The 14625-nt window shown below is 42.2% G+C and overlaps 1 protein-coding gene across 3 annotated transcripts in view; it reads right to left on the minus strand.

The window, feature by feature from the left end:
- smarca2 (SWI/SNF related BAF chromatin remodeling complex subunit ATPase 2) overlaps positions 1–14625 on the minus strand; it is a 167431-nt gene that overhangs the window by 30776 nt on the left and 122030 nt on the right. For 2 of the 3 annotated variants that reach the window (XM_061980411.1, XM_061980410.1), the window contains exons 27-29: positions 13635–13712; positions 13303–13521; positions 13010–13233 (exon numbers count right to left, since the gene is read on the minus strand). In XM_061980411.1, the coding sequence (XP_061836395.1) occupies positions 13010–13233; positions 13303–13521; positions 13635–13712 (521 nt within the window). Of the gene's footprint in view, positions 1–13009; positions 13522–13634; positions 13713–14625 lie in introns of all 3 variants that reach the window. The other variant, XM_061980409.1, reaches the window with a different exon arrangement.

Here is a 14625-nt window from a genome sequence, read left to right on the forward strand (position 1 = left end):
GAGAATGTGAAGTGATTTGTTAAACCAAATATTGTGTGTTTTTTTCCATATACAACAACCTATCTGGACTCGATAAGAGAATCGGTTCGATAAGAGGATTCGATAATAGGCTCGAACTCGAAAATTTCTTATCAAACATCATCCCTATGTATATAAAACATTGATGAAGGTGTTTGAATGTTTTTAGAGCGCTGTATAGGTGAAAAAGAGCGACTCCCATCGTCTCAATTGTTAGCTGACTTTTGCTACCATTTATTTAGGAGTTAAAATGCATTGCAAAAAAGAACGACATATGTGTTCTTGTCTTCCATAAATATTGTGAAAGGGGAACATTATCACAATTTCAGAATGGTTAAAACCATTAAAAATCAGTTCCCAGTGGCTTATTATATTTTTCGAAGTTTTTTTCAAAATTTTACCCATCACGCAATATCCCTAAAAAAAGCTTCAAAGTGCCTGATTTTAACCATCGTTATAAACACCCGTCCATTTTCCAGTGACGTCACATAGTGAAGCGAACACAAACAAACATGGCGGAAAGAACAACAAGCTATAGCGACATTAGCTCGGATTCAGACTCGGATTTCAGCGGCTTAAGCGATTCAACAGATTACGCATGTATTGAAACGGATGGTTGTAGTGTGGAGGCAGGTAGCGAAAACAAAATTGAAGAAGAAACTGAAGCTATTGAGCCATATCGGTTTGAACCGTATGCAAGCGAAACCGACGAAACCGACACGACAGCCAGCGACACGGGAGAAAGCGAGGACGAATTCGGCGATCGCCTTCTAACCAACGATTGGTATGTGTTTGTTTGGCATTAAAGGAAACTAACAACTATGAACTAGGTTTACAGCATATACAGAAATACATTTGGCAACAACATGCACTTTGAGAGTGCAGACAGCCCAGATTTCATCAATTAATATATTCTGTAGACATACCCTCATCCACTCTCTTTTCCTGAAAGCTGATCTGTCCAGTTTTGGAGTTGATGTCAGCAGGCCAGGGAAGCTAGGGTCGATATTCTTCTCTTGATCATCTTCGGTGGCATAAGGGACGGTGTGAGCCAAGACATCCAGGGGGTTTAGCTCGCTCGTCTGCGGGAACAAACTGCCGCCATTGCTTGCCGTGCTACCGAGGTCCTTTGTCCCTGAATTGCTCACACACTCCGGCAGATTCAATAGGGGTCTGGCGGCAGATTTCTTTGACTTTATCGTTGGAAATGCATCTGCTTTGAGTGTCGCAGGATATCCACACATTCTTGCCATCTCTGTCGTAGCATAGCTTTCGTCGGTAAAGTGTGCGGAACAAACGTCCAATTTCTTGCCACTTTCGCATCTTTGGGCCACTGGTGCAATTTGAATCCGTCCCTGTTCGTGTTGTTACACCCTCCGACAACACACCGACGAGGCATGATGTCTCCAAGGTACGGAAAACAGTCGAAAAAACGGAAAATAACAGAGCTGATTTGACTCGGTGTTTGAGAAAATGGCGGATTGCTTCCTGACGTGACGTCGCGTTGTGACGTCATCGCTCCGAGAGCGAATATTAGAAAGGCGTTTAATTCGCCAAAATTCACCCATTTAGAGTTCGGAAATCGGTTAAAAAAATATATGGTCTTTTTTCTGCAACATCAAGGTATATATTGACGCTTACATAGGTCTGGTGATAATGTTCCCCTTGAATGATAGGCAAAGATCCAAAAAAGTGCAGTTCGTCTATAATAAACACCAAGTGGTAATATGTCTTTTCCTGACTCTATCTATGCAACAATACTGCACACGCCTGTGGTCAACTGTATGTATTAAAAAGAAAGAAAAACAAACAATGTGGCCGATGGACATAATTACTATTTGACAACAACGCTACATAATAATATTACACACAAAACAGAGTTGTGGGTCCATTTATTCCATTTCTAATAGCCTGAAGGAATTTTAACAGCAACATGATATTTATAAGGCAATTATTATCTTGTTACCTTTTTTTATGGGGGAACAGATAAGACATAATAACACCTTTCCTCGGCCCCTCAATCATTGTATTGTTGTCCTCCATTAGAGCATATTCCCTCCAACTAATTGCCAGAGAAGTTTGTGTTTCTGGTGCATGCATCCATCCATCCATTTTCGCCCCTTTTCTGACTGAGAACCATGACCCTGTGTTTCTGCTGTCAACACAAATTCATGTTATTAGCTGTCCCTGCTTACTCCTGCGAAATTTTAAAGAAAATCTTTAATAATGTGCATAATGTCTCCCAGGCTACTGTGTGAATGCGAACCGAGCTTCAATGTGCTAATGTGTACATCCTGTTCAAGTTGTTTCTTTTTACACCTTCAGTGTTTGAGGTGTGAAGTCTAGCATGAAGCCACTAGGGACCTTCCGGGCTCAGATCCAATTGTTGGTTTCTGTAGAATGGATGGAATCGTGAGCATGAGTGTGTGTTTCCTCTGATGGGAGAATGATCAAACTATTGATCTTCAACAAATATGTGTACTTGAAATGGAAAGTTAAGTTTCGTAAAAAGGGGCTCTAAAGCCCAACACGGGAAATTCCAGAAGCTTTTCCTTACTAGTTAAGCAAGCAAAGGGCCAGAACTGTGATTGAGAGATGCTTGGGGAAGAACAACTACGACACTGAAAGAGGAAAGAATTTGACTCTGCAACCTAAAGGGACATGTTGGATGTAGTGTACACTGACTGTTAATGAACATCTTGCAATTTTAAAGAAAATCCCATAAATGAATGCAAAACGCCTGTGGGCGTACAAGCATCAACCATTAAATGTCCAGCATTCCACACTTTTTTGATCAATTTTATATAAGGGTCAGGGGAAGGACAATATTGTATCAGAAGTGAGATCGAGCATTAATGCTGAAATTAAAACAGCTTAAAAGTGATTTTAGTAAGTGGTAGCGGGGGTGTATATTGTAGCCCGGAAGAGTTAGAGATGCAAGGGATTCTGGGTATTTGTTCTGTTGTGTTTATGTTGTGTTACGGTGCGGATGTTCTCCCGAAGTGTGTTTGTCATTCTTGTTTGGTGTGGGTTCACAGTGTGGCGCATATTTGTAACAGTGTTAAAGTTGTTTATACGGCCACTTTCAGTGTGACCTGTATGGCTGTTGATCAAGCATGTCTTGCAGTCACTTTCGTGTGTATGCAGAAGCCGCATACAACATGTGACTGGGCCGGCACGCTGTTTGTATGGTGAAAAAGCGGACGCGTCGACAGGTTGTAGAGGACGCTAAAGGCAGTGCCATCACGGCACGCCCTTAATATTGTTGTCCGGGTGAAAATCGGGAGAAATCCGGGAGAATGGTTGCCCCGGGAGATTTTCGGGAGGGGCCCTGAAATTCGGGAGTCTCCTGGAAAAATCGGAAGGGTTGGCAAGCATGGTCACGATACACGATTTACATCTCGATATTTTGCCTTAGCCTTCAATGAACACTTGATGCTTATAACCACAGCAGTATGATGAGTGTATGTGTCTACATTAAAACATTCTTGTTCATACTGCATTAATATATGCTCATTTTAAACTTTTATGCAGAGAGGGAAATCACAACTAAGCAGTGGCACAAACATTCATGTCATTTCCAAAACAGAAAGTGCAAGATTGTCAGAGACATTTTAAAACAAGCTATGAGTGCACTTTTGTGCATGATGTCACTAAGATGTCATATCAAAACAACACTAAATTAAAGTGCACTTTTTGTACAGAACGCCACTATAATAGTTTAAAACAAACAAAGTGCACTTTTGTGCATGATGTCACACAAGATATTTGAAAAACTGTAAAATAAAAATGAGCTGCATAATAGGAAATCAAATAGTGTATGTCCTTCGCTATGTGGTAGGTTCCTGCGGACGTTATCTCCTTCTGTTGTTGACTATTTTTTGTTGATGTGGAAACGGAAGACGTCGAATTGGGTCAGTGCTGGTTGCTTCGGTATTTTGTTGGTGTGGCACCGGTCGGAGATGTTGACATGCGGAGTTTCGAGCACTCTTCATTTTTTAGCGGGTGACTTTTCAAATGATGCTACGAATTAGTCGTGCTGCTACTTTTTATAGCAACGTTTTTGCCGCATACATCAGTGTGTGAATGTGTGTGTGTGAATGGGTGAATGTGGAAAATAGTGTCAAAGCGCTTTTGAGTTCCTTAAAGGGGAACATTATCACAATTCCAGAAGGGTTAAAACCATTAAAAATCAGTTCCCAGTGGCTTATTATATTTTTCGAAGTTTTTTTCAAAATTTTACCCATCACACAATATCCCTAAAAAAAGCTTCAAAGTGCCTGATTTTAACCACCCGTCCATTTTTCTGTGACGTCACATAGTGATGCCAACACAAACAAACATGGCGGAAAGAACAGCAAGCTATAGCGACATTAGCTCGGATTCAGACTCGGATTTCAGCGGCTTAAGCGACTCAACAGATTACGCATGTATTGAAACGGATGGTTGTAGTGTGGAGGCAGGTAGCGAAAACGAAATTGAAGAAGAAACTGAAGCTATTGAGCCATATCGGTTTGAACCGTATGCAAGCGAAACCGACGAAAACGACACGACAGCCAGCGACACGGGAGAAAGCGAGGACAAATTCGGCGATCGCCTTCTAACCAACGATTGGTATGTGTTTGTTTGGCATTAAAGGAAACTAACAACTATGAACTAGGTTTACAGCATATGAAATACATTTGGCAACAACATGCACTTTGAGAGTGCAGACAGCCCAATTTTCATCAATTAATATATTCTGTAGACATACCCTCATGTCAGCAGGCCAGGGAAGCTAGGGTCGATATTCTTCTTTTGATCATCTTCGGTGGCATAAGGGACGGTGTGAGCCAAGACATCCAGAGGGTTTAGCTCGCTCGTCTGCGGGAACAAACTGCCGCTATTGCTTGCCGTGCTACCGAGGTCCTTTGTCCCTGAATTGCTCACACACTCCGGCAGATTCAATGGGGGTCTGGCGGCACATTTCTTTGACTTTATCGTTGGAAATGCATCTGCTTTGAGTGTCGCAGGATATCCACACATTCTTGCCATCTCTGTCGTAGCATAGCTTTCGTCGGTAAAGTGTGCGGAACAAACGTCCAATTTCTTGCCACTTCCGCATCTTTGGGCCACTGGTGCAACTTGAATCCGTCCCTGTTCGTGTTGTTATACCGACGAGGCATGATGTCTCCAAGGTACGGAAAACAGTCGAAAAAAGTGAAAATAACAGAGCTGATTTAACTCGGTGTTTGAGAAAATGGCGGATTGCTTCCTGATGTCACGTCACGTTGTAACGTCATCGCTCCGAGAGCGAATATTAGAAAGGCGTTTAATCCGCCAAAATTCACCCATTTAGAGTTCGGAAATCGGTTAAAAAAATATATGGTCTTTTTTCTGCAACATCAAGGTATATATTGACGCTTACATAGGTCTGGTGATAATGTTCCCCTTTAAAAAAAAAGGTAGAAAAGCGCTATACAAGTACGACCCATTTACCATTTTATTACGATTGTCTGTTCAACATCTTCCCGCTTGAAGCCAAACCACCGCCAGACGATGGACCCCCTGCTGTTTTTCTTGGGAATTAATTCTTCCTCCATTTGTTACCAGATTCGCATCTTTCTCTCTCGCGTATTACCACTGGCACGGCTGCGCTAGCACCACCTGCCACAGCTTACGTTACCCATACCCATGCCGCTGCCTCTCTGCTCTGCGAGGGCGTATGACATTGCGCGCGAGACAGTATGTGACGTATGTAAGAAGGTGCGCTTGTTTTACGTCTCTGTGAGAAGGAGAGACAAGAAAGAGTGACAAAAGCCTGAAGTGTAATGCCCGCAGCTAAAAGCAACTGCGTGAGAACAAACCCGCGATATATGGAGTATATTCGATATATCGCCCAGCCCTACATCTAAAGACCAGAAATGACGCATTACTGCATACTTCAGAAGCCAAGGGAAGAGTCTTGTAGACATTAATATTATAGTATTATGATACTACTACCCATCATCGAGTCCATCCTCACCTCCTCCATCACCGTGTGGTTCCCCGGCGCCACAGTACGGGACAAGCATCGACTGCAGCGCATCGTACGTGCTGCTGAGAAGGTGATTGGCTGCAAACTCCCACCCCTCCAGGACCTGTTCTCCTCCAGGACCAGGAGGCGTGTGGGTCAGATCACAGCTGACTCTTCTCACCCTGGACACAAACTATTCTCCCCTCTCCCCTCAGGCATGAGACTACGGTCCATCCAGACCCACACCTCCTGCCACCTGAACAGTTTTTTCCCCTCGGCCATCAGGCACATGAACAATAACAAGATCTGACAGCACAGTTACAGCTTTTTTGATTGATTGATTGAACCTTTTATTAGTAGAATAATCTCGCCACACCTAGCGTGTGTGTGACAATCATTGGTACTTTAACTTTAACTTTAGGTTGCACAGTACAGTACATATTCCGTACAATTGACCACTAAATGGTAACACCCGAATAAGATTTTCAACTTGTTTAAGTCGGGGTCCACGTTAATCAATTCATGGTAAATGGTTAAAGGGGAACATTATCACCAGACCTATGTAAGCGTCAATATATACCTTGATGTTGCAGAAAAAAGACCATATATTTTTTTAACCGATTTCCGAACTCTAAATGGGTGAATTTTGGCGAATTAAACGCCTTTCTATTATTCGCTCTCGGAGCGATGACGTCACATCGGGAAGCAATCCGCCATTTTCTCAAACACAGAGTCAAATCAGCTTTGTTATTTTCCGTTTTTTCGACTGTTTTCCGTACCTTGGAGACATCATGCCTCGTCGGTGTGTTGTCGGAGGGTGTAACAACACGAACAGGGACAGATTCAAGTTGCACCAGTGGCCCAAAGATGCGAAAGTGGCAAGAAATTGGACGTTTGTTCCGCACACTTTACCGACAAAAGCTATGCTAAGATGGCATAGAAGAATATCGACCCTAGCTTCCCTGGCCTGCTGACATCAACTCCAAAACTAAACAGATCAGCTTTCAGGAAAAGAGAGCGGATGAGGGTATGTCTACAGAATGTATTAATTGATTAAACCTGGGCTGTCTGCACTCTCAAAGTGCATGTTGTTGCCAAATGTATTTCATATGCTGTAAACCTAGTTCATAGTTGTTAGTTTCCTTTAATGCCAAACAAACATACCAATCGTTGGTTAGAAGGCAATCGCCAACTTCGTCCTCGCTTTCTCCCGTGTCGCTGGCTGTCGTGTCGTTTTCGTCGGTTTCGCTTGCATACGGTTGAAACCGATATGGCTCAATAGCTTCAGTTTCTTCTTCAATTTCGTTTTCGCTACCTGCCTCCACACTACAACCATCCGTTTCAATACATGCGTAATCTGTTGAATCGCTTAAGCCGCTGAAATCCGAGTCTGAATCCAAGCTAATGTCGCTATACATTGCTGTTCTATCCGCCATGTTTGCTTGTATTGGCATCACTGTGTGACGTCACAGGAAAATGGACGGGTGTATATAACGATGGTTAAAATCAGGCACTTTGAAGCTTTTTTTAGGGATATTGCGTGATGGGTAAAATTTTGAAAACAACTTTGAAAAATAAAATAAGCCACTGGGAACTGATTTTTAATGGTTTTAACCCTTCTGAAATTGTGATAATGTTCCCCTTTAATCAGCTCATGTTATTCTATTCTGTGTTTTATGTTGCACGATTGCGCCAAGTAAAATTCCTAGTTTGTGAACCCGTTCTCAAACAATGGCAATAAAAACTCTTCTGTTTCTGATACAATATAATAATTCAAGATGTATAAATAATCTAATTATAATTCAATTGTAGCCCCTGAATTGTAATCGAATCGTGAGGTGACAAAGGATTCCCACCTTTACCTCTGAGACAATTTCAGACTCGTTTCATGTGCTCAGTTGATAACTGGCTGCAATACTTAGCTCCAAACAGCCGGTAGCAAGTACTCCCACAGTGACAGCTGTCCTCTGTGCGTCTCTTGTGGCATTAAATGGCTGAACATACATCTTATTATTCCACTGTTTGGAAAGTCAGCAGACAGAGCAGCTCCACTTCCTTGATGGCTGTGTAGAGTGCCATGACTGAAAAATGTAAAGAACACGCAGGGATTGTGGGAAACGTTGTGTTTGACCCAACTTTCACAGGAAACTACTATTCAAGCTCTGATGACTGCGTGGATCGATTGGTACCGGGCCGCACAAGAAATAAAATAAAATAAAAAAATAAAATATTTGTTTTTATTTTATTTTATTAAATCAACATAAAAAACACAAGATACACTTACAATTAGTACACCAACCCAAAAAACCTCCCTCCCCCATTTACACTCATTCGCACAAAAGGGTTGTTTCTGTCTGTTATTAATATTCTGGTTCCTACATTATACATCAATATAGATCAGTGTTTTTCAACCTTTTTTGAGCGAAGGCACAATTTTTGCGTAGAAAAAATGCGGAGGCACACAACCAGCAGAAATCACTAAAAAACTAAACTCAGTTGACAGTAAAAAGCTGTTGTCGCAATTGTTGGATATGACTTTAAACCATAACCAAGCATGCATCAATATAGCTCTTGTCACAAAGTAGGTGTACTGTCATGACTTATTATGAGTTTTCTGCTGTTTTCCTGTGTGTAGTGTTTTAGTTCTTGTCTTGCGCTCCTATTTTGGTGGCGTTTTCTCTTTTTTTTGGTATTTTCCTGTAGCAGTTTCATGTCTTCCTTTGAGCGATATTTCCCGCATCTACTTTGTTTTAGCAATCAAGAATATTTCAGTTGTTTTTATCCTTCTTTGTGGGGACATTGTTGATTGTCATGTCATGTTCGGATGTACATTGTGGACGCCGTCTTTGCTCCACAGTAAGTCTTTGCTGTCGTCCAGCATTCTGTTTTTGTTTACTTTGTAGCCAGTTCAGTTTTAGTTTCGTTCTGCATAGCCTTCCCTAATCTTCAATGCCTTTTCTTAGGGGCACTCACCTTTTGTTTATTTTTGGTTTAAGCATTAGACACCTTTTTTTTACCTGCACACTGCCTCTGTTTCCGACATCTACAAAGCAATTAGCTACCGGTATTACACGGTTACTCTGCCGAGCTCTAGACAGCACCGACACTCAACAACAACACATTATTTGCGGATTATAATTACTGGTTTGCAAAAAATATTTTTAACCCAATTAGGTGAAATGACATAATCTCCCACGGCACACCAGACAATATCTCACGGTACACTAGTGTGCCGCGGCACAGTGGTTGAAAAACACTGATATAGATCAATACAGTCTGCAGGGATACAGTCCGTAAGCACGCATGATTGTATTTTTTAATGAAAAAAAAAAATGTTATTGTTTTAGTTTTTTTAATTCCTCCCCCACCCCCCGGTCCGTGGGACAAATTTTCAAGCGTTGACCGATCCGCAGTTACAAAAAGTTTGGGGACCAGTGCTCGAGACCAGGGGTGCCCATTAGATTAATCGCAATCTACCGGTCGATCGCGGATTGACAGCCTTTAAAAAAATAGACCTAAAAATTAGCAATCATCAATCTGACGTAGGGCTGGGCGATATGGCTTTTTTTTAATATCGCGATATTTTAAGGCCAAATCGGGATACACGATATATACATCGATATTTTGCCTTAGCCTTGAATGAACACTTGATGCATATAATCACAGCAGTATGATGATTCTATGTGTCTACATTAAAACATTCATCTTCATACTGCATTAATATATGCTCATTTTAAACTTTCATGCAGAGAAGGAAATCACAACTAAAAAAAATCCCTATTTTTTTCATACGGTGTTGATCTGGAAATGTTTGCCTCGGCATTTTGATGGTGTGGGCGTGTGGCACCGAACAGAGATGTTGACATGCGGAGTAAGCACTGTTCATTCTCTAGCAGGTGACTTTTCAAATGATGCTACATATTAGCAGTAATGCTACTTTTTATAGCAACGCTTTCGCCCCACACTTGACAAATTACGGTTGTCTGTTCGACATATTCCCACTTGAAGCCAAACCACCGCCAGACGATGGACCCCCTGCTGTTTTTGGGGGGAATTAATTTATTTATTAATGGGAATAAACATTGAATGCAACATGCTAAATCTTGCAGCATGATTATTAGCTAAAACAACCAGATTTAATGCAAATTCAGTAGAATTTCAACCCTTCACGGTGCATTCCTCCATCACATGCGCAGATAATTCCCAGCATGCTACACACTACAGCAGGGCTATTGAGGCCACACTAGTATTTGAGCCCAAGGACTTCATCCAGTCAGGTAAGTTTTGATGATATTACTAGGGTAAATATATTTGATCTATGGTATTTAAGTTTAATAGAGGTGTAATTGCTTGTTACTGTATGACTGTAGACTACTCCAGCAGACTTCCACTCAAGCTAGCTAGCTGTTCCTGTATTTGTTAAATGATTTTGGGGCCAATATCTCTAGCTAGACTTTTCAAATGATGCTACGAATTAGCAGTAATGCTACTTTTTGTAGCAACGCTTTTACTTGACATATTACGGTTGTCTGTTCAACATCTTCCCGCTTGAAGCCAAACCACCGCCAGACGATGGACCCCCTGCTGTTTTTTCGGGGAATTAATTATTCCTTCATTTGTTACCAGATTCGCACCTTCTTTCTCTCGTATTACCGCTAGCATCACAGCTGACGTTAGCCCTGCTGCTACCTCTTTGTTGCGCGAGGGCGTATACGTATGTGACGTATGTCGTGACAGTATGTGACATGTGTAGAAGCTGCGCTTGTCTGTCTGTGAGAAGGAGAGACAGGAAAGAGCGAGGAGCGCCTGTAGTGTAATGCCAGCAGCTAAAAGCAACTGCGTGAGAAAGTATACTCGAATATCACGATATAGTCATTTTCTATATCGCACAGAGACAAACCCGCGATATATCGCGCATATCGATATATCGCCCAGCCCTAATCTGACGTCACTTGATTGACACTCACGGCACCTGAGGATCTTGTAAGAATACGCTAGCTGCTGTTAGCTCACTATTAAGAAAAATATGACCGGCAGGAAGGCGAGAAAAACTTTTTCTTTCAACAGAGTCTCGTTCCGTACCTGCTGTCAAAAGCCTGAAGACCAACCACACAGTTCCCGTCTTCACAATAAAAGTGATGCTCCATTCCTGCGCTAATAAAATAAGAGTCTCCGAAAGCTAGCGCACGCAAGTTACGGAGTTTGCCCTGAATGCATTTCTTGTAAAATATAAATATCTACACAATGCCTCCACGCTTTGATTTCATATTTTCGGGACTTATGCAGATCCCAAATGCACAACAGCAGGTACTAATAGGTAATAAAAGTTGGTTTTACATGATAGGGCCCTGTCACGCCAAATTTCTTCCCCCTACAAAAACCTTCCCCCCCATTTACTTCCGGGGTCATTTCCTCTTACTTAGGTCATTTCCTCTTTAGTCATTGACTGCGATCGATAACACTTCGGCTTTGACTGCCCGTCGCTGGAAGGATACTTGTTTTTTTTTAAATTTCATTTTATTTTTTATAATATAGCTTTAACAAAACGTCTGTATTAATTGGACAAATTAACTTAATATTTTTTGCACGTTACCACGAAGACAGAAGTTCCCAGCAGCGGCCCTAACACTCCGCCAGAAATTTTCCCTAACACTCCGCCTGGAATTTTTCGAAACCTGCTGGTGTTTGACATAAGTCCCCTGGGAAAGATAAAGACAAATGTCATTCAGCGACACCACCATTTTCAGGAGATTTGGATTCTATCGATCGCTGTCAATGACGTAAGAGGAAATGACGTAAGAGAAAATGACCCCAGAAGTAAATGGGGGGTGGGGAAGGTTTTTGTAGGGGGAAGAAATTTGGCGTGACAGCCCCTTTAACTTCAAAAGCCGCCTTTGAGCGCCCGTTCTCTCAGACATCAGGGTGGTGATAGATTGCTCTTGTGTTTGCTAACAGGATCTAGGGCAGGGGTCGGCAACCCGCGGCTCTAGAGCCGCATGCGGCTCTTTAGCGCCGCCCTAGTGGCTCTCTGGAGCTTTTTAAAAAATGTATAAAAAATGGAAAAAGATGAGGGGGGAAAAAATAATTTTTTGTTTTAATATGGTTTATGTAGGAGGACAAACATGACACAAGCATCCCTAATTTTTACAAAGCACACTGTTTATATTAAACATGCTTCACTGATTCGAGTATTTGGCGAGCGCCGTTTTGTCCTACTAATTTTGGCGGTCCTTGAACTCACCGTAGTTAGTTTACATGTATAACTTTCTCCGACTTTCTAGGACGTGTTTTATGCCACTTCTTTTTCTGTCTCATTTTGTCCACCAAACTTTTAACGTTGTGCATGAAAGGTGAGTTTTGTTGATGTTATTGACTTGTGTGGAGTGCTAATCAGACATATTTGGTCACTGCATGACTGCAAGCCAATCGATGCTAACATGCTATGTAGGCTAGCTATATGTACATATTGCATCATTATGCCTCATTTGTAGCTATATTTGAGGTCATTTAGTTTCCTTTAAGTCCTCTTAATTCAATTTATATCTCAAGACACACTATCTGTATGTAAAATGGCTTTTAATTTTTTTAATTTTTGCGGCCCCAGACAGATTTGTTTTTGTATTTTTGGTCCAATATGGCTCTTAACATTTTGGGTTGCCGACCCCTGATCTAGGGAGATATATTACTGTAAGAACATTGTTAAAAAGTCACTTTTGACAGGAACTAAGAGAAACCAACATGAGTCATTTCCATTTTTAAACTGACTAGCATCAGAGAGATGCTCCATTAATACCTCTAACAACTCTTCAGGCATAATAAGACATTGGCACACTGCATGAGCCCGAATCCTTTTGGACTCTGCCCAACCTAAATCGAGTAAATCCAAATTTGGAGCAGGCACAAAGAGGTCTAGAAGCAGAGACTATTGACTCATTATCTAATTAGCTGTGAAAGTTTTCAGAGAGAATAATATGCAAGTGGAAGGAGAGTACTGACCCATCCCTGTAGTTGATGACTGTATCGATGATGGTGTTCATTTGCTTGGTGAGTTTCGGGGAGTTGGGGGAGAGCTTCTCAGCAGGCGGGCGTCCTCGTCTCTTCTTGGCCTTGGCGCCCCAGTCCTCCCGGTCGGACGGGTCTTTGTCCGGACGCCGCTTGCGTTTGCGCTTCTTCAGTCGTATCTCTTCTTCCATCTCCTCCAGGTTGCCATCCTCAACTGCCTGCCATTGGGGAACACAGCGAGTTCCGAAAAATTCCCAAAAATGAGTCACAAAGAGATCTTTTTTTACCCGCAGCCACTGTTTCTCGGTCAGCGCGTCACTGTAGTCCACGTCCCGGCGGCAGCGCGACCCTCGGCCGAAGATCTTTTCCTCCTCCTCCTCGTACGTCAGGCGTTCCACCTCAGCGTCGTCCTTGATGATCCACGAGGGCAACTCGTCCTCCTCCATTAGGCGGGGCTTACGCTTAGGGTTCCTGGCATCCTCCCGCCGTCGATCCATGTCAAAACGCTACATGAAGGGTGAAACCAATATCTCAGCCGGTATTGTGCAACTTGACTGTGATGCAGAAACGAGTAACGGGCAAAAGAAAGCTCGAAGTCAAGCGAACGGTATTTGCTTACCATGAAAAGCTCGAACTCGTCTTCGTTGCGAGCGATCATCTGGTTGAGGGTTTCATCATCTGGTACCTCGTCTTCCTCCTGCAGGTGCAAATGTGAGAAATCAAAAAAATGTTGTAGCACGACTAGGGTTGCAAAATTCCGGGAATATTCAAAGTTGGAAACTTTCCATGGGAATTAACGGGAATATATGGGAAGTAACGGGAATTAATGGGAAATTAATGGGAATAAACATTGCTAAATCTTGCAGCATGATTATTAGCTAAAACAACCAGATTTAATGCAAATTCAGTACAATTTCAACCCTTCACTGTGCATTCCTCCATCACATGCGCAGATAATTCCCGGCATGCTACACACTACAGCAGGGCTATTGAGGCCACACTAGTATTTGAGCCCAAGGACTTCATCCAGTCAGGTAAGTTTTGATGATATTACTGGGGTAAATATATTTGATCTATGGTATTTAAGTTTAATAGAGGTGTAATTGCTTGTTACTGTATGACTGTAGACTACTCCAGCAGACTAAGCTCAAACTCAAGCTAGCTAGCTGTTCCTGTACTTGTTAAATGGTTTTGGGGCCAATATCTTATGTACCACCACAGTCTCATAATGAACCGAAAATATTTCTCAGTTAGCCATGATGCTAATTTTCTCTGTGTTAAATCCCTTTCATTTATGCTAACAACGTTAGTGATCCGAATTGACCTTTTTTGTGATCTGTAAAGTTCAACTGGCAAATACTAAATCAAAACGTGTAGGTTCCTCTGCCTTCTGTTCTGCTCGCCATTCTGTTGTCATACAAGAAAGTAGCTTATAGTTTGATTTAGCATGCTGATTGAGTGTTCATTTATTCAGCTAGCCCATGGGTGTCAAACTCCAGCCCGCGGGCCAAATATGGCCCGCCGTGTAATTTCACTTGGCCCTTGAGGCGATATCAAATTAACACTAAAGCTGGCCCGCCGATCCTCCCGGGAGTCTTCCAAACGCCAGC

This window comes from Nerophis lumbriciformis, linkage group LG20, assembly GCF_033978685.3.
Source record: "Nerophis lumbriciformis linkage group LG20, RoL_Nlum_v2.1, whole genome shotgun sequence".
Lineage (NCBI taxonomy): Eukaryota > Metazoa > Chordata > Actinopteri > Syngnathiformes > Syngnathidae > Nerophis > Nerophis lumbriciformis.